This window comes from Peromyscus eremicus, chromosome 7, assembly GCF_949786415.1.
Source record: "Peromyscus eremicus chromosome 7, PerEre_H2_v1, whole genome shotgun sequence".
Lineage (NCBI taxonomy): Eukaryota > Metazoa > Chordata > Mammalia > Rodentia > Cricetidae > Peromyscus > Peromyscus eremicus.
Genome location: NC_081422.1, coordinates 101392460 through 101416713, shown reverse-complemented (window position 1 = coordinate 101416713; position 24254 = coordinate 101392460). Strand labels below are relative to the sequence as shown.

Below are 24254 nucleotides of genomic sequence, written 5' to 3'. Positions count from 1 at the left end.
TTGATCAGAAGACTTAGTTTTTGCTGTTTGATTTTTGTAGTGTTTTTATTTTTTATTTTATTTTATAATTTAATTTTACATATCAGCCACTGATTCCCTTGTTCTCCCCCCTCCCACCCACCCCCTGCTTTCCCCCCAGCCTACCCCCATTCCCATCTCCTCGAGGGCAAAGACTCCCCTGAGGATTGAGTTCAACCTGGTAGATTCAGTCCAGGCAGGTCCAGTCCCCTCCTCCCAGGCTGAGCCAAGTGTCCCTGTATAAGCCCCAGGTTTCAAACAGCCAACTCATGCACTGAGTACAGGACCCGGTCCCACTGCCTGGATGCCTCCCAAACAGATCAAGCTAATCAACTATCTCACTTATCCAGAGGGCCTGATCCAGGTGGGGGCTCCTCAGCTATTGGTTCATAGTTCATGTGTTTCCATTCGTTTGGCTATTTGTCCCTGTGCTTTTTCCAATCTTGGTCTCAACAATTCTCACTCATATAAACCCTCCTCTTTCTCGCCAATTGGACTCCTGGAGCTCCACCTGGGGCCTGGCCATGGTTCTTTGCACCCGGTTCCCCCAGTCATTGGATGGGGTTTCTAGCACGACAATTAGGGTGTTTGGCCATCCTATCACCAGAGTAGGTCATTCGGGCTTTCTCTCAACCATTTCCAGTAGTCTGTTGTGGGGGTATCTTTGTGGATTCCTGTGGGCCTCTCTAGCACTTTGCTTCTTCCTATTCTCATGTGGTCTTCATTTATCATGGTCTTTTATTGCTTGTTCTCCCTCTCTGTTCTTGATCCAGCTGGTCTCTCCCGCTCGCCTAAGCTCTCTTTCTCTCGACCCTTGCCCTTCATTACCCCCACTCATGTCCATGTTGTTCATGTAGATCTCATCCATTTCTCTGTCATTGGGTGATCCCTGTGTCTTTCTTGGGGTCCTGTTTTCTAGGTAGCCTCCCTGGAGTTGTGAGTAGCAGTCTAGTCATCTTTGTTTTACATCTAGTATCTTCCTATGAGTGAGTACATACCATGTTTGTCTTTCTGAGTCTGGGTTACCTCACTCAGGATGATTTTTCTAGATCCATCCATTTGCCTGCAAACCTCATGATGTCATTGTTTTTCTCTGCTGAGTAGTATTCCATTGTGTATATGTACCACATTTTATTTATCCATTCTTCAGTTGAAGGGCATCTAGGTTGTTTCCAGGTTCTGGCTATTACAAACAATGCTGATATAAACATAGCTGAGCAAGAGCTTTTGTGGTATGATTGAGCATTCCTTGGGTATATGCCCAAGAGTAGTATAGCTGGATCTTGGGGGAGATTGATTCCCAATTTTCTAAGAAAGCGCCATACTGATTTCCAAAGTGATTGTACAAGCTTGCATTCCCACCAACAGTGGAGGGGAGTTCCCCTTGCTCCACATCTTCTCCAGCATAAGATGTCTTCAGTGTTTTTGATTTTAACCGTTCTGACAGGCATAAGGTGGTATCTCAGAGTTGTTTTGATTTGCCTTTTCCTGATAATTAGGGATGTTGAGCGATTCCTTAAATGTCTTTCAGCCATTTGAGTTTCTCTGTTTAGTTCTATAGCCCATTTCTTAATTGGATTGTTGGGCATTTTGATGTCTAATTTCTTGAGTTCTTTATTTATTCTGGATATCAGTCCTCTGTCAGATGTGGGGTTGGTGAAGACCTTTTCCCATTCTTTAGGCTGTCTCTTTGCCTTGTTGACCGTATCCTTTGCTCTACAAAAGCTTCTCAGTGTCAAGAGGTCCCATTGATTGATTGTTTCTCTCAGTGTCTGTACTACTGGTGTTATATTTAGGAAGTGAACCTGCTAGAAGAGAAAGTAGGAAGTAGTCTTGAATGCATTGATTTTTGTAGTTTTTTAAAATACATATCTAGGTATTAAATTAGTTCCTTATCTGAGATATAGCAGGCAACGATTTTCTCCTGTTCTGTAGCCAGTCCCTTCAGTCTGGATTGTTTTACTTACTGTGAAGAAGCTTTTGGATTTCATGTAATTCCCCCCCCCTTTTTTTTAAAGGAATGTTGTGTCTTTCTGAGGTCATTGTAGTTCTCTATGAGTTGAGGCTTCTTTACAGTTCAATGAGGAATTTCACTTATATTTTGATGGGATTTGCATTGAATCTTTAAAATTCTTCTAGTAGTTTTATTCACAATATTAAGTTGAGTTAGTCTCTAAGCATGAAATGTTTTTATTTTCTAGTGACTGTATCAGTATCACTATTAAATGTTTTAGAGTTTTCATTGTAGAGGTTTTTCTTTTTAAATCTTCCCAATAAGGTTTGTATTCCTAGCTTTAAAAAAAGATTTATCTTGTTATTTATGTTTATTTGTGTGCCTATGTGTGTATGCATACATGGGTGCTAGTGCTCATAGAACCTAGAAGAGGGCATTAGATTTCCTGGAGCTCGAGTTATAGGAGGTTATGAGCCCCTTGACATGAAGAGAACCAGACTCCATTCCTCTGCAAGAGCACTCTTAACTAAGGAGTCTTTTCTCCAGCCCCCTATTTTTTTTAAAGCTATTGAAAATGAATTATTTTTCCTAATTTATTTCTTCACCACTTTATTATTGATATACAGAAAAGCTACTGATTTTTTTATGTTGCTTTTAGTATTCTGCTGCATGCTGAAAGTATCAGACCTAAGAGTTTTCTGGTGACATCCATAGCATCCTTTAAGTATAAGATCATGTCATCTGCAAAGAGAATGATTTACTATCTTCCTGTCCTATTTGTATCCCTTTTTTTCTCTCTTATGGGTCTAGCTAAAGTTCTGAGCACTATATTAAGAGTGGGCCCCTTTTTGTCATTTCATATTTTGGAGAAAATGCTCTCAGTTTCTCCATTTAGTATAATGTTAGCTTATAGACTTGTCATATGTAGCCATTATTATTTTTTCTATTAGTCTATGTTTCCCCCTTTTTTTAATTAAGAAATTTTTTCATTCATTTTACACACCAATCAAAGATCCCCCTCTTCCCTCTTCCCTCCTCCTGCCTCCCGCCGCCCACCTTCCCCCTCCCAACTCACCTTCCAGTGGGGAGGCACATCCAGTAGAGGCAAGTTCAAGCCCTTCCCCCTGCCTCAAGACTGCACAAGGTGTCCCATCATAGGTAGTGGGCTCCAAAAAGCCTTCTCATGCACCAGAGATGAATTCTGATCCTACCGCCAGGGGTCCCCCAAGTAGATCAAGCTACACAAACTGTCTAGCCATGCAGAGAGCCTAGTCCAGTCCCATGTATTGCCCCAGAGATCAGACCGCTGAATACCCTGTCATCACAGAGCTTTTCTCTGCTGACTGATGGAAGCAGATTCAGAGATCCACAGCCAATCACCAGACAGAGCTCCAAGAGTCCAGTCAGAGAAAGAAGAGGGATTCTATGAGCAAGTGCCTCAGGGGAAACATGCAGCCATTAATATTTTGAGTTATGTTTCTTCTAATCCTAAGTTTTGAGGATTTTATTATGAAATAATATTGGATTTTTGTCAAAAGGCTTTTCTGTATCTGTTGAGGTGATTGTGTTATTTCTGTCCTTACATCTTTTTGTATAATGTATTACATTTATTACTTTGCATATGTTGACCCAGTCTTGCATCACAGAGACGAAGCCATAATGTAAGATATTAATATGCTCTTAAATTTACTGTTTGAATACTTTGTTGAGAATTTTTAAATCTATGTTCGTTAGGGAAACTGGGCTATAGTATCTAGTTTTGGTATCTAGATAAAAATAAATATCAGAGAAGGTTCCCTAGGCCTCTTAGAAGAATGTATATTTTTTATGTTAGATGTGCTGAATCCAATGAGTCTATTGTATGATTATTTAAAGCTGACGTCTCTTTACTGGTTTGAGATGCAAGGACCTACCTAAGGCTCTTAGTGAGACAGTGAAGCCTCCCACTATTATTATATCAAGATTTATCTGACATTTAATGTGCTTTAGTGTTCGTTTTATGCTACTGGGAAACCCTTAACATTTATTGGAAATTTTTTTTTACAATCATTATAACATTCTGATGAATTGTTCCCTTTATTAATATGTAGTTTCCTTCTTTACTTCTTCTATCTAGATTTTCTTGGAGGGTATTTTATCATATATGAGAGCTTCATTTAGTTGTTTCTGCATGCAGTTGTGTAGTCTAAGTCTTCATATTCTCTCATATTTAATATTCCTTGTCAATGTACAGGTTATCTTTTGTTATGAGCCATTACATGAAATGAATTACTATAGCTAAGTTGCTGATAGCCTTATGTATTATTGGTTGGTGTTATAATTTATTATGCTCTAGGTTAAAGGATAATAGTATCTAGGTTATTCATGTTTTATTTGAAGGAATTTTGTTAGGAGAAATTGAAATGGTTGGAAAACTGAAATGGCTTTTTTAAAAGAATGTATTTCTGTGTTGGTAAGGATACCTGTCACCAAACCTGACCACCTGAGTTCAAGCCTCAGCAACCACATAGCAGGAGACAAGGGACTCCCACAAATTGTCCTCTGAACTCCATAAATGTTGCACACACACACACACACACACACACACACACACAAAATTAATTATTTTTTACTAAATGAAAATAGTTTTAAAAGAGTACAAGCAGAACTATTTGTAAAATCTTCCAAACTTGTGCATTCTTTTTTTTACAATTTTTTTCTTTTTAAAATTTTATTTTTATTTTTATTATTTAAAACAAATTTTAAATTTAAATGTATTTTGTTTATATTCTTTCTCTCCCTTAAGTTCCCTACCCACCCAAATTTTTTTCTCCTGTTTTTTTTTTTTTTTTTTTTTTTTTTTTTTTTTTTTTTTTTTGGTTTTTCGAGACAGGGTTTCTCTGTGTAGCTTTGCACCTTTCCTGGGACTCACTTGGTAGCCCAGGCTGGCCTCGAACTCACAGAGTCTCTTGTTTTTTATTAAGAGATTTTCTGTTCATTTTACATATCAACTAAAGATTCCCCTGTCCTTCCTCCTCCCACTCCCCAGCTTTCTCCCCCAACCCACCTCCCCATTCCCACCTCCTCCAAGGCAAGGTCTCCCATGGGGACTCAGCAGAGCCTGGTACATTCAGTTGAGGCAGGTCCAAGCCTCTCCTCCCTGCACCAAGGCTGTGCAAAGTGTTTAATAAAGAATTTTCTTTCCTTTTACATATCAACCCCTGTGCTCCCTCCTTCTTCTTCTCCCACTCCTCCCCACCTACCCCCCCCCCCCAACCACTCCAAGGCCTCCCTTGGATAGTCAACACAGGCTGTCATACCAAGTTGGGGCCGAACCTAGGCCCTCCCCACTGCATCAAGGCTGAGTAAGGCATTGCACTATAGGGAATGGGTTCTAAAACGTCAGTTCGTGTACCCATAATAAGTCCTGGTCCCATTGCTAGGGGACCCACAAACACATCAAGCCAGAGAACTTTCACCCACATTCAGAGGGCCTAGTGCGTTCCCATGCAGGCTCCCCAGCTGTCAGTCCAGAGTCCATGAGCTCCCACTAGCTTGGGTCAGCTATTTCTGTGGTTTTTCCCATCATGATTCTGACCCCCTTTGCTCTTACAATTTTTCCTCTTTTTCTTCAGCTGAACTCCAGTATCTTGGCCAAGTGCTTGGCTGTGGGTCTTTGCATCTGCTTCCATCAGTCACTGGATGTAGGTTCTATGATGACAATTAGGATGGACACCAATCTGAGTGCAGGGGAAGCTAGTTCAAGCACCCTCTCCACCATTGCTATGAGTCTTAGCTAGGGACAATCTTGTGAATTCCTGGGGTTTTCCCTAGCTGCAAATTTTTCCTCATCCCCTTAATGGTACACTCTGTCAAGATATCTCTTTTATTGTTCTTACTCCCTATCTCTCCCCCATGTTCCCACCTTCCCTCCCCTCCCCTCCCTTCTATTCCCTCCTCCCAGTTTACCCAGGAGATCTTAACCCTTTCATCTTCCTGGGGCGATCCATGTGTGTCCCTCTTAGTGTCCTCCTCTTTACCTAGCTTCTCTGGGGTTGTGGATTGCAGCCTGGTTTATCCTTTGCTTTGTGTCTAATATTCACTTATGAGTGAGTACATACCATGCCAAACTGGTACATTCTTAAATGAATCTAAATATTAGTGAGAATCTTAAAATGGTTTCTGTAACTCAAAGCTGGATAACTAAGTTATTGATAAGATGATGATGTGGGTTTTGAACACAAATGACCTGTATACAGTACTATAGCTTGTGAGTCATTTCATAGATTATTTCTACTTTGTAGTTATTTAACATTTTATTTATAAAGTATTTAAGGCTGTAGTTTTCTCCTGAGGATACAATCTAGTTATACATGGTCATAAAATCCCAACCTAATGCTCTTCCTTCAACTCTGTATTCTTTTTTTTTTTTCAACTCTGTATTCTTGATGTGCAAAGTGGTTGTTTTAATAGAATATTTACTACATTTCCATTCTCTTTGAATATATATATATATATGAGATATTAATCACAATTTGTATTTTGTTAACTGGACTTTTTGTTTGTTTTACAGGGAATCTTTCCTGCGAATTATATTCATTTGAAAAAGGCAATTGTCAGTAATAGAGGGTAAGTAATTAGCTTAAGTTAATTTATAATTATTAGAGGTTGCAGAGGAAGTCTGACTTGGTTCATAGTTTATATAAAATATTGACAGGATTTTTAAAAATATGCATTTATTGTTATATAGAATCCCAAGCTCTAATTTTTTAAATTGTATTTTGGATAAATACCCTTAGCTGTAAATTTTGTCAAAGCAGTAACATATATAGTGTCTTTTATAAGTATATTAGGTACGACTTTGAGAATTATCATTTATAGACTAGGTATTAGAGATAAATTTGTCATTTCACTGTTACATGTCAAAGTGAAGGAAACTTTAAAAATCTTTTTAAGTAGAGATTCAAAAAATTTAAAGGTATACCTTATGGATAGAAAACTTATTATGTAAAATGAATATATTATACACACATTTGAAAAACAAAAATTAGTTTTTGTTTTTGTTTTGTTTGTTTGTTTTTGAGACAGGGTCTCATATTAGCCTTCACTGGCCTGGCACTTGCTATGTAAACCAGAGTGGTCTCAACTTACAGAGACCTGCCTGTTTCTGCCTCCACAGTTTAGTGTTTTTATGGAATTCCTGAATGTATGAATGAGTGGGTCACTGATTGTTGTGCCGTTTCTTGGACTCTTTTTCTTCTGTTTGTTTTGTCCAGTTCCGATGTGTTTTGTTTTATCTTACTATATTTTATTTCATTATTATCCATTAAAAGCCTGTTCGTTTATTTATTTATTTATTTATTTATTAATTTTATAATTTGATTTAATTTTACATATCAGCCACGGATTCCCCTGTCCTCCCTCCTCCTACCCCCCACCCTTCTCCCAGTCCACCCCCCCCCCATTCCCATCTCCTCCAGGGCAAGGACTCCCCTGGGGATTCAGCTCAACCTGGTAGATTCAGTCTAGGCAGGTCCAGTCCCCTCCTCCCAGGCTGAGCAAAGTGTCCCTGCATAGGCTCCAGGTTCCAAACAGCCAGCTCATGCACTAAGGACAGGTCCCGGTTGTAGCTAGAGTTTTCCTGCCTGGCCCACAGTCAGGACAAATCTCTATCACTTGCCAGTCCCACAGCCGCTCAGACCCAACCAAGTAAACACAGAGACTTATATTGGTTACAAACTGTATGGCCATGGCAGGCTTCTTGTTAACTGTTCTTATAGCTTAAATTAATCCATTTCTATAAATCTATACCTTGCCACATGGCTCGTGGCTTACCAGCATCTTCACATGCTGTTTGTCATCGCGGCGGCTGACAGTGTCTCTCTGACTCAGCCTTCCACTTCCCAGCTTTATTCTCCTCCTTGTCCCGCCTATACTTCCTGCCTGGCCACTGGCCAATCAGTGATTTATGTATTGACCAATCAGCAACACACTTGACATACAGACCATCCCACAGCACCCGGTCCCACTGCCTGGGTGCCTGCCAAACAGTTCAGACTAATCAACTGTCTCACTTATCCAGAGGGCCTGATCCAGTTGGAGACTCCTCAGCTATCGGTTCATAGGTTCATGTGTTTCCACTAGTTTGGCTATTTGTCCCTGTGCTTTTTCCAATCTTGGTCTCAACAATTCTCGCTCATACAATTCCTCCTCTTTCTTGCTGATTGGATTCCTGGAGCTCCACCTGGGGCCTGGCCATGGATCTCTGCATCTGCTTCCATCAGTCATTGGATGAGGTTTCTAGCATGACAGGGTGTTTGGCCATCCTATCACCAGAGTAGGTCAGTTTGGGCTTTCTCTCGACCCTTGCCAGTAGTCTGTTGTGGAGGTATCTTTGTGGATTTCTGGGGACCTTTCTAGCACTTTGCTTCTTCCTATTCTCATGTGGTCTTCATTTATCATGGTCTCTTTTTCCTTGTTCTCCCTCTCTATTCTTGATCCAGCTGGTCTCTCTTGCTCCCCTAAGCTCTCTTTCCCTCGACCCTTGCCCTTCATTACCCCCCCCTCACGTCTAGTTTGCTCATGTAGATCTCATCCATTTCTCTGTCATTGGGTGATCCCTGTGCCTGTTCATTTTTTAATGAAAGGGTATGAATCTGGATAGGAGGGAGGTGGGGAGAAATTGGGAAAACTGTAATCAGGATATATTATGTGAGAAAAAAATCTATTTTCAATAAAACAAAAAAATTTTAAATAAAATCTTTAAAAAGACATTTATACAACAACAAAAGAAAAAAATTATTTTCACAGAAAAGAAATGAGAAATAAATATACCAAATGCTAACACTGATTGTTTTACATGTTGAGAGTTCTTTTTAAGGTAATTGTTGTTGTCATGTCATATTTTATAAAGTTATCTAAGTTTTAAAAATTCATTTTAAAATGTGAAATTTAAGTAGTGTTTACTTTTCAACTAAGAAAGCTTTTGACTGGAGAGTGAGTAAGTATCAGAGTCCGTAGTCATTTAAAGTTCAGTCATGAAGATACAAACTACATTAGTAAAAGTGTGACGTGGAATTTAATGTAGGAAATTATTTGTGCTCATGTTTAAAGGGTGAAAAACAAAAGAGGAAATAATGATACCAACCAAATAATAATAACAACAGATTCCAGTCAACTCAAGTGGCTGGAATACAAAGTGTAATAAGATGGGATACCAGATCCTAGGAACTGCAGGAAATGGGTCATAAGACATTGGAGCTCAATGAGAACGGGAGATAACAGGGCTGCTGGTGGTGTTTATGAGTAATGTGGCAATAAGGGTACTCTATCAGTGCCAAAGACAACTGGATGCTAAAGCCAATTTTCATCAGTAGAGAATTGTTTATAGGAATAGTAAGAAACACATTTTTTCTTTGATATCTTTCTAATGTCTGCAGCTTTGACAAAGGGGGTTGTGTAACAAAGTTCATGCGCTCAGCCTTCAGATTATGCTCAGAAAGTTACGTTTGGAAGTGGTAATTTATTAGTAAATCACTAGTCTAACTTCCAAGGTAAAGTTTGTTTTTGGAAATTATAAGAATTACAATATTATGACATAAATATATTATTAAAATAATTCTTTATCCCCCCTTTTTCTTTGTGTGTTGGGAAGTAAACCCAGAGCTCTGTGTGTGATAAATACTCTACCATTGAGCCACATCCAGAGTCCCTGACATATTTCTTATTTGTCCCTCTTTCCTTTTTATGAAATGAACATATCCTAGCATGTATGTGTGTAAACTTGAAAATCCTACATTACAGAATCTTTGCAAGACATAACCTGCCACTTCAATTTTTTTTTTTTTTTTTTTTTTTTTTTTTGGTTTTTCGAGACAGGGTTTCTCTGTGTAGCTTTGCGCCTTTTCCTGGAACTCACTTGGTAGCCCAGGCTGGCCTCGAACTCACAGAGATCCGCCTGGCTCTACCTCCCGAGTGCTGGGATTAAAGGCGTGCGCCACCACCGCCCGGCTGCCACTTCAAATTTTTAAGTAAGGACTATCAAAGTATTAACACTATGTAGAAGTTGTATGAGGAAAAGGGTGTATCTAGACTCACAATGGGGAAAGTATAGATCTTAGAAGTTATAAAAAATATATTTCCAAGTTGAAATGGCCTGTAGCAAAACATAAAAGTGATATTCTTGATCTTTAGCGCTATGATCTATAACAGAGCTGAAACTGTGCAGAAGCACCATGGGCGTGAGGTAAGGAAGGACTTACAGAGAATATGTAGTGATACAGAAATAGAGTGTCTCAGAAAATACTAGCAAGACAATGCTTCCCCATGATAAGTGACTCATCTTGAGTTCAGGCACCATGTGTCTCATTTTTAACAACTGTGAAGGCTTGGGAGACAATTTGGTAGCAGAAAGATACACACCTGAATTCTGTTTGCTTAGGGAAAGCAGAAGGGCTATAGCTTGCAGAGAATTGCTCAGAATAGTCATATTTGTTGGATGTACTCTTTTTCTGTGGGAGCATAATGCAAAGGTCTTTGTATAAATCATAGAAAGCTACCTAGAATTAACTGTTTTATCTAGATGTCCAGCAGGGTTATTATACAGAATGGAAGTTATAAAACCGAGATAAAGTATGAAAAAAAAAAAAAACCCTGCCTGCAGGCACTGGAGAACAACTCACATAGACAGGATCTTTAAAGGTTCTTTTGCTTTTTTATTTTTTTTATTTTGTTTTTTGAGATGGGGATTTCTCTAGCCCTGGCTGGCTTTGTTTTCTTTTGGTAAGGATCTTTAAAGGTGATGGTCCATGAAGGAACAGATGTACACAGGAAGAATTCATGTTTATTTTGGCTTTTTTTTTTTTTCCAGAAAGTTTCAGTTTGCCATCTGTTGTGGAACAGGGCCCAGGAAGACAATGATAGTTTTTTTGGCATCAGCAAGATGGTGGAATAAGTGCTTACTTTGGCAGCACATACAGTAAAGTTGGAACAATACAAAGATTAGCATAGCCACTGTGCAAGGATGACACACAAATTCGTGAAGTGTTAATATTTTAAAAGAGATAAAAGGTAGAAAGGAAACCCCATCCCTCATCCTTTGCAGAAACACTGATTTAACAGTCACATATACAGCAATATATTTTTATGAGTGGTATAGAATCCAATAAAGATGATGCAGGACTCTACAGAGTACAAAACAGGAAACAGCCACTTTTGAAACCTTTAAGAAGAATGTCATTTCCCCGAATCATCCCTTTCTTCATAATAGCTAAGACAGAATTTACATCAGTTGATCTATACCACTAAAGCAATATAAAATGAGCAGAATATACTTAACATCTTTAACATTTCTGGGCACTGCCCAAGTGACATAGCTTAACCCGCTTTACTGCAACTACTGAAGTTACCTGCATAAACTTTCAGAGGCAACTAAAAAGGAGTGGCCACAAACTGAAGCTTTCACAGCTCTGTAAGACTGCGAATAGTGCAAAATCAAGACTTCTTCCCAGATGGGGTAAAGAAGAGTGTAACAGGCATCTAGTGTCGCAGCCCTTCAGTACACTGTTTTAGAAGAAAGTGATGTGCAGCTAGCTCCCTGTGGACAGATAGTTCTGCAAGATTGAGAAAGGGCATACAATCAGAGGGTTTTTTTTCCTCAGAGGGAGAGAGAAGAGCAGAGTGCCTTGGTCTTTTCAATATACTACCCTGGGGAAAAGAGATGAGTGATTTACTGTGGCTGTTTATGAGTATGAACAAATTATAAGGAGACTCATAATCTTGAGACTCTCAGCAAGAATGGAGGAGTAATACATATCCATAGAAAAGATTTGAGAGGTTCCCAGATTCTCAGATGGATTGATTGGTAAAAGCCTTTCCCTGTTAAAGCCAGTCCATGAGGACCAAAGGAGACAGCTGTTTTTATTTTTCATTTTGCTGATAGAAAACGTCAAATTTACAAGAAATATGAAGAGTCAAGTGATATGATGTCTTGTACCTGATGCTAAAAAATGAAATTATATGAATTACCTGACAAAGAATTTAAAATATCTTTTAAAAAGTGAAATACAAGAAAATAGATACAGATAAGGTAATTAGAGAAATAATGTCTGAACAGCATAATCAACAAATAAAGAGAAACCACAAGGGAAAAGTAAATGAGAACCTAACATAGTTCTGGAGCTGAAGAATATCACACTTGAATTGAAATAGTCAATAGAATAATATTCTTGATATAATAAGAGAAATACTTGGTGAAATAATTGGTAGATACCCAAAATGATCTGTGCATGGGACAAAGAGAATAAGTGAAAAAAGCCTGTGAAGTTTATGGGAACATTATATGCAATATGGAATTACCAGAAGGAGAAATGAGAGAGAAATGGACAAAAATTTGAAAGAAATAATGACTGAAGACTGTTCAAATCTAAGGAGGAAAATGAACATCAATTATTAAAGCCCAAAGCACACTATTTAGATAAATTAATATCTAGATCAATGCATGTTATAACCTGACTGTCATGAGTCAAAGACAGATATTTTGAAAGCAAGAAAAGAAAAAGAAACTTGTGTATAAGGAAGCTTTATAAGATATGGCAGATTTTTCAGTAGAGGCTTTTCAGAAAGGAAGAGAATGATGAATTCTGCATACCATCGGAACAAACCATTTAGCAAAAATATTGTGCTTAGTAAAATGATCCTTTAAAGATAAGAGAGAAAGATTTTCTTATACAAATAGTAGCAGAGGTAATTTATTACAAGTAGACTTGCCTAGCAAGAAATACAAGGAAAGAGTTCTTTAAGTTGGAGCAAAAAGGGTGCTTGCTATATGGCATAAAAGAAAATTAAAGTATAGAATTTATGGGTGAAGGCAAAGATAGAAACATGAAGACATGAATATTATTAAGGTAGTATATAAATCACTTGTAATTTTAATATAAAATTAAAAGATAATTATTAAGAGTAATTATAGTTGCAAAATTTATCAGTGAATACATGTTGATGTTAGTGGTGATGTCAGTAACAAAAATTTGGGGAAAGAATTGTAGAATTTTTGTATGCAAATCAAACTATAAACTTACAGGCTGAGGAAATGGCTCATCAGGTAGCATGAGAATCTGATTTCAAATCCCTGGCACCTATATAAAAAGCCAGGCATGGTCATGTGTACCTGTAACCCCTATGTTGCCTGGGATAGACAGGAGGATATTTGGAGCATGTTGGCTTATAGAAACCCTGCCTCAAGAGAATAAGGTAGAGCATGATAGAGTAGGATACATGAGCTCTTCCTCTGTCCTTCACATGGGTACATACCCCCCTACATGTATATGCCCCTTCTCTTTCACACACACACACACACACACACAATATTAGCTTAGAATAGGTGATTATAAGGTGCATTATATAAGCATCGTGGAAACCACAAAGAAAATATTTACAGAAATTTAGAAGTGGTCTAGGCTAAATATAACTTTGTAGTAAAGTGGTTACCTGGCATGCAAAAGCCCTGTATTCAGTCCCCACCACTAGAAAATATCAGAGAAAAATATAAAGGAAGATTATAATAATAGTTCTTGTAGGACACTATGCTAGCTTAGATGCAGATGTTCATTAGGGTGGTAGAAAGTGGTAAGGTGCTGTATCAATTTTGGCGTTTGAACTGATAGAATTTTCTCTCTCTCTCTCTCTCTCTCTCTCTAACAGCCCTAGCTGTCCTAGAACTCACTTTGTAGACTAGACTGGTCTCGAACTCATAGAGATACACCTGCCTCTGCCTCCAGAGTGCTAGGATTAAAGGCGTTTGCCTCCACTACTTCAGGCTAATTTTCCAATAGCACATATATATTATAGATAAAAGAAGATGTGACTTTTTCAACTAAGGATGTAGTCATCATTCAGGGAGATGTGTAGTTTAGAAGGGATATGTTTTCAAGAAGACATAAAATACTGCAATCTTGATTATATTGTATTTGAAGGGTACAGATTTAAGTGGAGTTGTAAATTAGGCAGTTGTCTGTCTGAATGTAAAGTTGTGTAAAGTGTTGGATGTCACTAATTTTCTATTGATTTTAAAGCTAAGGGGCTGATTGAAAACAAGGAGTTAATGTAGCTAGAAATAAACTGAAGTGAAGACAGATTCTAGGGAACTGTAGCATTTCAATTTAGGTGGAAGAGGAGAATTTTTAATAAGATATGGAAAGTTGTAGCCAGTGAGGTATATGGAGACAAGTAACATTTTTAGAAGTGAAAAACAGAAAACATTTTGGAGAAGAACCAGTTAAATATATGTGTTAATGTTGATGTTGAATAGAATGAAACCTGGAAGTATGACTAGCATATTTGGCAACAGGAAATTGTTGCAGATTTTGAAGAGAGTGATTTTGATCAAAACAGAAGAGTGAAGGAGGCTTGACTGAGAACAAGAAAAGAGTAAGTAGAGTAGAATGTAATGACCATACCTTTTTCAGTTCTTAATAATTTTTAAAATTTTAGTTAAAAGATAATTACAGCAATTCTCCCCTTTCCTTTCCTCCCTCTAACCACTCCCATGTCCAGCCCCTTAATCCCTCTCAAATTTGTGGCCTCTTTTTCTTTATCATTCTCACACATACATATATCAAACACATAAATATATAAATATAACTTGGTAAATAAATCCATTTAGTGTTGCTTGTATGCATATGATTTCAGGACTGACCACTTGGTCCTGGATAACCAGTTAGGAGGCCCGTCCCTGGGGAAGACTTAATTCTTCCTTTTCCAGCAGTTGTTAGTTGCCTGTAGTTCTTTGTCAAAGGGTGGTACCTCTTTAATATTTTTTCCCTTCCATGTTATCATGTCTGTTAGTGTTGTCATTGTTTGGGTCTTTTTAGGTAGGCATATTGTTGAGGTATCATGAGTATAGCTTCCCTGTCATTTCCAGGAGACACAGTCTCATATCAGACTTCCTGTTCATCTGGTTCTTATTCTATCCCTTCATTTATGATGTTCTCTGAGCCTTAGGTATGGGAATTGAGTTGTAGATGTATTAATTGGGGCAGTCAAATTCAAATTTTGATACATATAATTGCCATAGAATCTGCCTGCTTTCCATATTTTATAAATCTGCCTTTAACATCTTCTACCTATAGTTAAGAGATAGAGATATAAAAATTGATGGCTTCTGAGGAGGGAGAATCAGTTTTCTTTAAGGGTGTGGCTCATGGTAGGTTGACCACACTCGAGTGGATGGCCCCACACTCAGAACAATATGAACAATACAATTGAAGTCAATGAGCTATTGAATTTTTTAAAAGAATACACAAAATTAGGGGTTAGGGGAGGTAAGGGTAAATCTGGGAGTTAAGGGGGAAAAATATATTGAGATCATGATGGGAGGATGTACAGAGATGGCCGGCCACACTAGTAGAAGCCCATGAACTGTGGTCTGGTGGCTGTGGAGCCCCCATGGGACTGGACTAGGCCCTCTGATACGGAAGACAGTTGTTTGGCTCTAACTGTTTGGGGGGCACCCAGGCAGGGGGATCAGGATCTGTCCCTGGTGCATGGGCAGGCTTCTGGGAATCTGGTGCATGTGGTGTGATGCCTTGCACAGCCTTGGTGCAGTGGGAAGGAGCTTGGACCTGTCTAGGCTCAGTGTGCTGGGCTCTGCTGACTACCCATGAAAGACCTCAATTTGGGGGATGTGGGGATGAGAGGTGGCTTGGGAAAGAGGGCTGGGGGTGGAAGGAGGGGGGAGGGGGAATCTGTGGATGACATGTGGAGTGAGTAGAAAAGTTCTTACTAAGAAAAATGAAAAAAAAAAACAAAATAAATAAATATTAAAAATAATTACTCTGGGAGCTGTTAAAAAGCACTTCCTGCTCTTCAAGGACATGAACTTAGTTCCCAACATCCAACATTGTACATATCACAAGAGCCTGTAAGTCTAGCTCCAGGGTACTTGACACTCTCTTCTACCCTCTGAGGGCAGTATACTCACATGCACAAACCCACACACACATCCCTACATGTAATTAAAATTATACAAATGAATGATGAGTCTTAAAAAAATCCAAGATGAAAATTTTAAATGTATAGAATCAAACAAAAATGGAGACACAATATTCCAGAATCTATGGGATACAGTCTAAGCAGGTTCTAATAGGGAATTTTAGAGCTATGGGTACTCAAACACACACAGACATTGAAAACATCAAAAATAAGGCAAACTTAAAATCAAGAAAGAAAAAAGTCAAGGTCATGGGGGAAATTAATAAAACCAGGACTAAAATAATGATATAAAGGATTAATGAAACAAATAACTGGTTTTTAAAAGGATAAAAAATTGATAAGCCCTTAGCCAAAACAACTAAAAGAATAAAATTACAAATGAAATGGAAGATATTACAACATGTACCACTAAAATCCAAAGTATTGTTAGGGACTATATTGTAAACTTATATCCCACTACATTGGAAAATCTAACAGAAATGGACAGATGTCTATAAACCTATGGCCTACCACAAAACAAACAACTAAGAACCTAAATGGACCAATAATAAGCAATGGAATTAAAGAAATAATAATTAAAAGTCTACCAACAAATAGATGCTCAGTATCAGATAAATTCACTAATGAATTTACTAGACACTTTAAAGGCTTATTTTATTTTATGTGTATGGGTGTTTTGTCTGCATGTGTTTGTGCATTGTGGATGTGCAGTGCCTTCAGAAGCCAGAAGGCAGCATTGGATCCCCTGTAACTGGAGTTAGCCATAATGTAGCTGTTTGGAATCAAACTCAGTCCTCTGGAAAAACAGCCAGTGTTTTTAATCACTAAGTCATCTCTCCAGCCCCATAACTTATCAGACTTTAAATAAGTGATATCCCCCAAGAATTGGTCCTGCTGGGAAAAGCTTAGTGGAAAACAAAAGGAAAAAAAAACTGATTTCTGTTTCCATAACAAAATCTATGCAGGAATGCTATCCAAATGTTCCAAATGCTTTTCCCAGCAAGATTAAGATTTGGGGTCTTATCAGAGCAGGTTACGAGCCTATGGCAAAAACTTCCCAATTAAAGAAAATGCACTGAGTTTCTACTACACATTTGCACTACACCACTGCTCATTTGTGTGGAAGCATGACCCTGACTGTCAGTGTCATACAGTATGCAAGTGGCTTTTTGAAAATTTGTAATGTCTGTGCTGAAAAGCTTGTTCCATTTGCTTAATAAGTTATTTAAATAGGCTATATAGGAATTTTTCCATAGAAAACGTTAAGTTGTCATATTTTTAGTTTGCTTTTAAAACGTTTTTCTGTTTTTTTTTTAATGTTATAAGACAATTAAGCAAAACTTTTATCTACGCCTACATTGTGGTACAGAAATACATTTCAACTGATTAAAAGTCCAACACCAATGAAGACATAAACAAAAACAATGGTACCAAAACTTCCCCTTCTTGTGGGAGGCCAGCTCCCACTTTTTCCCAGGGTACTCTTGAGGAGAGAGAAATAAGAAATATTTACATAGAAAGATAGTGTGGAGAAAACAGACAGAAACACAGGATAGCTTCGGGAGGACCTGGATCAATATCTACCGGCCCCTTCTGTCTCTTCAAAAGGGCTTTTTATAGGAATACCAAGGAACAGGGCAAAAGACCTCCCTCTAGCACAGCCAAGTGCAGACTCTTCCAAACACCTGGTAACCATGCACATGGTCAAGCCATCCCCTAATGCAGCCCTGCTGAGTAAAGCAAGCACAGTTCTCACTAGGAAACCTCTGTGAGATTCCACAGCTCCCCCCTCTTTATATAATAAAGGACCCTCCAGGCCCTTCAGATAGACTGTGCCTGTCTTAAGTCATTCTTCTTTACTAATCTTCCTCACCAGTCATGGAGATACACTTTCTATCAAGCATACTCTGACTTAGGTTGGAAGCTAGCAAGAAGAAAGTTGCCCATCTTTGACTACCAGCCTCTGGCAAGAGAGGGTACAGAAACTAACTTGGCTCTGATTCAGGCCCCTACTAAGAGCTTGCAATTAGTTAGAACATCCACAGCAATCCCTGGGCTGCCACATCCCCCAGAAAAGGAGTAGAGGATAATAAAGATGGTATGTTCTTTTTGAATTGGTCTAAGATGTCTATAACAGCCTTAGCTGTGCCAAACTCTTTTCTAAATCAAAACTCTCAGTGCAAACGCATCAAAAAAACTGCATCAAACTTAAAGATTCCCTTAGCTTCACCAAATCATGGTCCATTAATAAATTAGCATAATTCTAGTATGAACATTACTATACATATTTACAACTAGCATGAATATCACCATACATATTTACACTTTTTAAAAAGCAAACTCTATAGGACTACTTTACAAACTTTAGCAAACATCTAGAAAAGATCTCTTTATAGAACTATTTACATTTTCTTCCAACAAGACAGAGTATGCAAATCATGAGTTACCACAGTTAAAACTGTAGGTGAGCTGGGTCGTGGTGGTGTACACCTTTAATCCCAGCACTCGAAAGGCAGAGCAAGGCAGATCTCTGTGAGTTTGAGGCCAGCCTGGTCTACAGAGAGAGAGCTCCAGGACAGGCACCAAAATGACACAGAGAAACCCTGTCTCAAAAAACCAGAAAAAATATTGTAGGTGAACTCAAAATTGCTTCATTCCTGTAGTTCAAAGTTCACACTCAGCTTTGATATCATCCTGAAAGTTTTCCTGACAATCTGAAGTCAGAGCCTAATTCATCAATGGCTTCAGAGTCTTTTTATTCAGCTCCCTAGACCCTAGAATTCAGTGAGAGTCATTGCTAGGGGGCTGTAACACTCAGGACCACACCACTGCCCCAAAGCTACCTTTCTCACCGGGCCCTCTCAGCCATTCTGGAACCAGCAGAAGTGAGTCCAGTGGCAGACAGTCACCAGCCAGGGGGTTGTCCCTTTACTTATTGCAGCTCCCCTGAGTGCCACAATTCAAATAACTGTTGCTGAAACTTCACTCAGTTACAGCAGCACTTTCAATTAGCTTTCCTGGTGAAGCCTTGCCTCAGAGCGAGAATGGCTGCCATAGTAACTGAGCCACTTTTCTGTTTAGCTGGTAAGACTCAAACTGTTTTTTAAAGGGGCCACACATTAATTCGCTGCTAGTAAACAAAAGCAGTGTGGCTCCGTGTCTCATTACTAAATGGTGACAAAACCTTTGTCCCAAATTCCTCAGCGGTCTGGAAGCCCCTTATTCTCCTACTTTCCCCAGACTGCAGGATGGAATCTCAATATCAGGGATGTTAATTCCACCGCTCTCACTCCAGCTTTTCTGGAGGAGCATCATTGCAGCTGACATTCCTCTGTTCCACACATTGCACCAAACGCTCAGGCAGCCATCAAGCTTCGTTTGATGACTTGTCTTTGATAGATTTCTCTTAGCCTAATGTTTCCCTCTTACATCTCAAGCACAACCCAGGTTCCCTATTCGTCCTTAAGCTTTTTCCACACCCAAAGCAACTTCTCAGTGTTCAGTCCTTTGCTTTCTAAAGTGTCTCAAAGTGGTCTAACAAGTGACATTAGCATTTTAATTGCCTCCTGACAGGCAAGCTTTGTTCACCTGTTTCCCACACCTGGGAGGTAAGCTAAGCTTTCTAACAGCACTTGGGAAAAAGCAGCATTTTAGACTGTACCTGTACCAGCAGCAAGCCGTTTTTAACTCCTTAAGAGTTTAAAAGAAATTGGAACATGCATTTACATGATATTTCCCTGGGCATCTCGCTGCTCTAGTAAGCGGAACATTTGAAAGCCTTGTCTGGACTCACCCTGGTCTAAAAGGGCTCTGTATTTGTACTGAAATCAAGATCAAGCTTTTGCTCTTTTGCCATGGGAGGTTTTTTCTTCCCTGAGCTCGTATTAGGACACCGGAGTTACCGTTTGACAGGTGTTATCTCCTTAGTCAAACTCTCCACCTGGCACTGTCCCCAGAGTGGGTCACGCCTGCCCGCCCACCCACCCACACACATGGACTGGCACTTGGTGCCAGAAGTGAAAACCCCTCGGGGCTCGCTCTCCCGCCTCACTGGGTCAGTGAAAAACCAATGAGAGTGCTTGAAACAGAGCCTCTTCAGAGAGATTTCCTCCCGATAGATCCCCTTTGTCCCTGCTTGTCTACCACCCCCCCCCCCCCCCCCAAGTTGCAGAGTTCCTAAGGCATTGGCCGCAGCTCAGCCCTCTGCTAACTGCTTTCTGTTCTGGGGTTAGGGGCTTGTGTCCCCATTTCTGCCTCGTTTGTATGGTCAAATGCAGCCTAGGCTTTTTCTCATGCTGCCATTGCAGCTACTGCTAGGGACTTAAATCTCGCTCTTCTTCCTCCTGCTAGCCACCTCCCGAATGCTGGCTTGAAGAGGAGACAGCACTAATAGTGAGGGTCTGCAATGCTCCAGGGGATTTTTGTGCTAGGGCAATTACAGGTGACTCTCCCATTCTCATAGATGTTCCCTTCCAGGTGAATATAATTCTGCCCTTACAGAAAGAAAAAGAGACCTGAAGAGCTTCCAGTTTTTTGAGTAAGAGAAATTACTAAGTTTTTCCCAAGACTGCTGTTCCTTAAACTCAGCTTCATGGCCTATAGGAAACTGATTGTACAATGTTATCAACAAGCATTTTTATCCAGCTGCATTGGAACAGAGTTTTGTCTCACCCTTGTCTGCCTCAGGGAAAATTTTCCTCCTGCCGCTCAGGACTCAGATCTAAGCTGTACACAGGCCAAAAGCTTCCACAGGAATCTTTTCTGGCCTGTTTTCTTCATAGTATTTTTGCATTTCTGCTCCGATTCTCCTCCAGGAGTCTGTGTTCAGATTCCTATAGTCAGAGAACCAAGGACACAGTTCCTCTATGAACTCCAAAAATCTCCGTACTTCTTATGGTTCCACCTTAACCCCTCCAGTTTTTAAGCTTTCTACAAGTGAATCTTTGAAGATCTGCTTACTATTTCCCTGCCCCATTTCAGCACTAGGGAAATTCTATTCTTATCCTAAGTTTCCTCTTACCCAATATTCCTATACATAACCCTATATTTTTACTTAATTTAATAGATAGAAATTAAAAGAGAGAAAGAAAGAAACCTAGACAGAGAGAGAGACTCACTGCAGCCTAACTTCTCGCTTTGGCTTTTCTTTCAGCCACTTTGCTTTATCTATATACAATTTTACTCCTGAAAATAGAATACCGTTGCCTTTACTTTTAATGCATTAGTGGGCATGCCCCCATGCTCTCACAATGTCCCCTACTCTCCTTTTGCCAAGTCCCTAGTTATGTCCCTAGTTCTGGCGCCATCTGTGGGTGGCCAGCTCCCACTTTTTCCCAGGGTACTCTTGAGGAAAGAGAAATAAGAAATATTTATGAAGAAAGAGAGTGTGGAGAAGACAGACAGAAACATGGGATAGCTTTCGGAGGACCTGGGTCAATTATCCCCTTTTGTTTCTTCAAAATGGCTTTTTATAGGAATACCAAGGGACAGGGCAAAAGACCTCCCTCTAGCACAGCCAAGTGCAGACTCTTCCAAACACCTGGTAACAATGCACATGGTCAAGCCATCTCCTAATGCAGCCCTGCTAGGTAAAGCAAGCTCAGATCTCACTAGGAAACCTCTGTGGGACCCCACACCTCTTGTAATCACACTAGGATCACTACTCAATCTACATTTAGTTTTCTAGGCTTTCTTCTACAAAAACCTATGCAAATTTCAACATTAGAATTCTTTTTCTTTTTTTTTTTCTTTTTTCTTTATTAAGAAATTTTCTACTCACTCCACATACCACCCACAGGTCCCCCCTCCTCCCTTCTCCCACCCCCCAGCCTTCTGATCCCCCTGCCTGGGTGCCCCCCAAACAGTTAGAGCCAAACAACTGTCTTCCGTATCAGAGGGCCTAGTCCAGTCCCATGGGGGCTCCACAGCCACCAGACCACAGTTCATGGGCTTCTACTAGTGTGGCCAGCCATCTCTGTACATCCTCCCATCATGATCTCAACGTCCCTTGCCTGCAGAATCTCTCCTCTCTCTCATCAATTGGATTCCTGGAGCTCAGCCTGGTGCCTGGCCATGGCTCTCTGCATCTGCCTCCATCAGTCACTGGACAAAGGCTCTATGATGACAGCTAGGTTATTTGCTAGACCAGTCACCAGAGTAGACCAGTCCAGGCACCCTCTGGACCACTGCCAGCAGACCAAGGTAGGGTCATCCTTGTAGATTCTTGAGAGCCTCCCCAGCACCCTGTCTCTTCCTGTTCCCATGATGTCCTTATCTATCATGGTATCTTCCTCCCTGCCCTCCCACTCTGTCCCTGTTCCAGGTTGAACCTCCCATTTCCCTTTGTTCTCATCCCCCACTCATCGCCCTCTGCCACCCCACCCCCCTACACCCAGTCTGCTCACATAGATCTCATCCACTTCTCCTTCTCAAGGTCATCCATGTGTCCCTCCTAGGGTCTTTCCCTGTTAGCTAGCCTCTCTGGAGTTGTGGGTTGCAGTGTGGCCATCCCTTCCCTCACATCTAGTATCCACTTATGAGTGAGTACATACTATGTTTGTCCTTCTGAGTCTGGGTTACCTCACTCAAGATGATATTTTCTAGTTCCATCCATTTGCCTGTAAATTTCATGATATAATTGTTTTTTACTGCTGAGTCGTACTCCATTGTGTGTATGTGCCATATTTTCTTTATCCATTCTTCAGTTGAGGGGCATCTAGGTTATTTCCAGGTTCTGGCTATTATGAATAATGCTGATATGAACATATGAGCATGTGTCCTTGTGGTGAGATTGAGCATTCCTTGGGTATATGCCCAAGAGTGGTATAACTGGGTCTTGAGGAAGACTTATTCCCAATTTTCTGAGAAATCGCCATACTGATTTCCAGAGTGGCTGTACAAGTTTGCATTCCCACCAGCAGTGGAGGTATGTTCCCCTTGCTCCACATCCTCTCCAACATAAGCTGTCTCCAGTGTTTTTGATCTTAGCCATTCTTACAGGTGTAAGATGATATCTCAGAGTTGTTTTGATTTGCATTTCCCTGATGACTGAGGATGTTGAGCAATTCCTTAAATGCCTTTCAGCCACTTGAGATTCTTCTGTTGAGAATTCTCTGTTAAGCTCTGTAGCCCATTTTTTAATTGGATTGTTCAATATTTTGAAGTCTAGCTTTTTGAGTTCTTTATATATTTTGGAGATCAGCCCTCTGTCAGATGTGGGGTTGGTGAAGATCTTTTCCCACTCTGTAGGCTGTCGTTTTGTCTTATTGACCATGTTCTTTTCTCTATAAAAGCTTCTCAGTTTCAGGAGGTCCCATTTATTAATTGTCGCTCTCAGTGTGTGTGCTACTGGTGTTATATTTAGGAAGTGGTCTCCTGTGCCAATGCGTTCCAGACTACTTACTACTTTCTTTTCTATCAAGTTCAGTGTAACTGGATTTATGTTGAAGTCTTTGATCCACTTGGACTTGAGTTTTGTGCATGGTGACAGATATGGATCTATTTGTAATCTTCTGCATGTTGACATCCAGTTATTCCAGCACCATTTGTTGAAGATGCTTTCTTTTTTCCATGGTACAGTTTTCGCTTCTTTATTGAAAATCATATGTTCATAGGTGTGTGAATTAATGTCAGGGTCTTCAGTTCGATTCCATTGGTCCACATGTTGGTTTTTATGCCAGTACCAAGCTGTTTTTTATTACTATAGCTCTACAGTAGAGCTTGAGATCAGGGATCATGATGCCTCCAGAAGTTGCTTTATTATTCAGGATTCTTTTAGCTATCCTAGGTTTTTTGTTTTTCCATATAAAGTTAAGTATTGTTCTTTCCAAGTCTGTGAAGAATTGTGTTGGGATTTTGATGGGGATTGCATTGATTCTGTAGATTGATTTTGGTAAGATTGCCATTTTTACTATGTTGATTCTACCTATCCATGAGCATGGGAGATCTTTCCATTTTCTGATATCTTCTTCGATTTCTTTCTTCAGAGACTTAAAGTTCTTTTCATACAGGTCTTTCACTTGCTTAGTTAGAGTTACCCCAAGGTATTTTTATATTATTTGTGGCTATTGTAAAGGGTGATGTTTCTCTGATTTCCTTCTCAGCCCATTTATCATTTGTATGTAGGAGGGCTACTGATTTTTTTGAGTTAATCTTGTGTTCTGCCACCTTACTGAAGGAGTTTATCAGCTGTAGGAGTTCCCTGATAGAATTTTTGGGGTCCCTTATGTATACTATCATATCATCTGCAAATAATTAAAGTTTGACTTCTTCCTTTTCAATTTGTATCCCCTTGATCGCCTTTTGTTGTCTTATT

At 39.7% G+C, this 24254-nt stretch overlaps 1 protein-coding gene and 1 non-coding gene across 2 annotated transcripts in view; both read left to right on the top strand.

Moving 5' to 3' along the window:
* Nucleotides 1-24254, top strand: part of Dock3 (dedicator of cytokinesis 3) — a 350576-nt gene that overhangs the window by 76138 nt on the left and 250184 nt on the right. The window contains exon 4 of the mRNA XM_059268544.1: nt 6525-6580. Coding sequence (XP_059124527.1) covers nt 6525-6580 — 56 coding nt within the window. The remainder of the gene's footprint in view (nt 1-6524; nt 6581-24254) is intronic.
* Nucleotides 10905-11008, top strand: LOC131915708 (U6 spliceosomal RNA). The gene has a single exon (XR_009380372.1). It is a non-coding gene; the product is annotated as a U6 spliceosomal RNA (small nuclear RNA).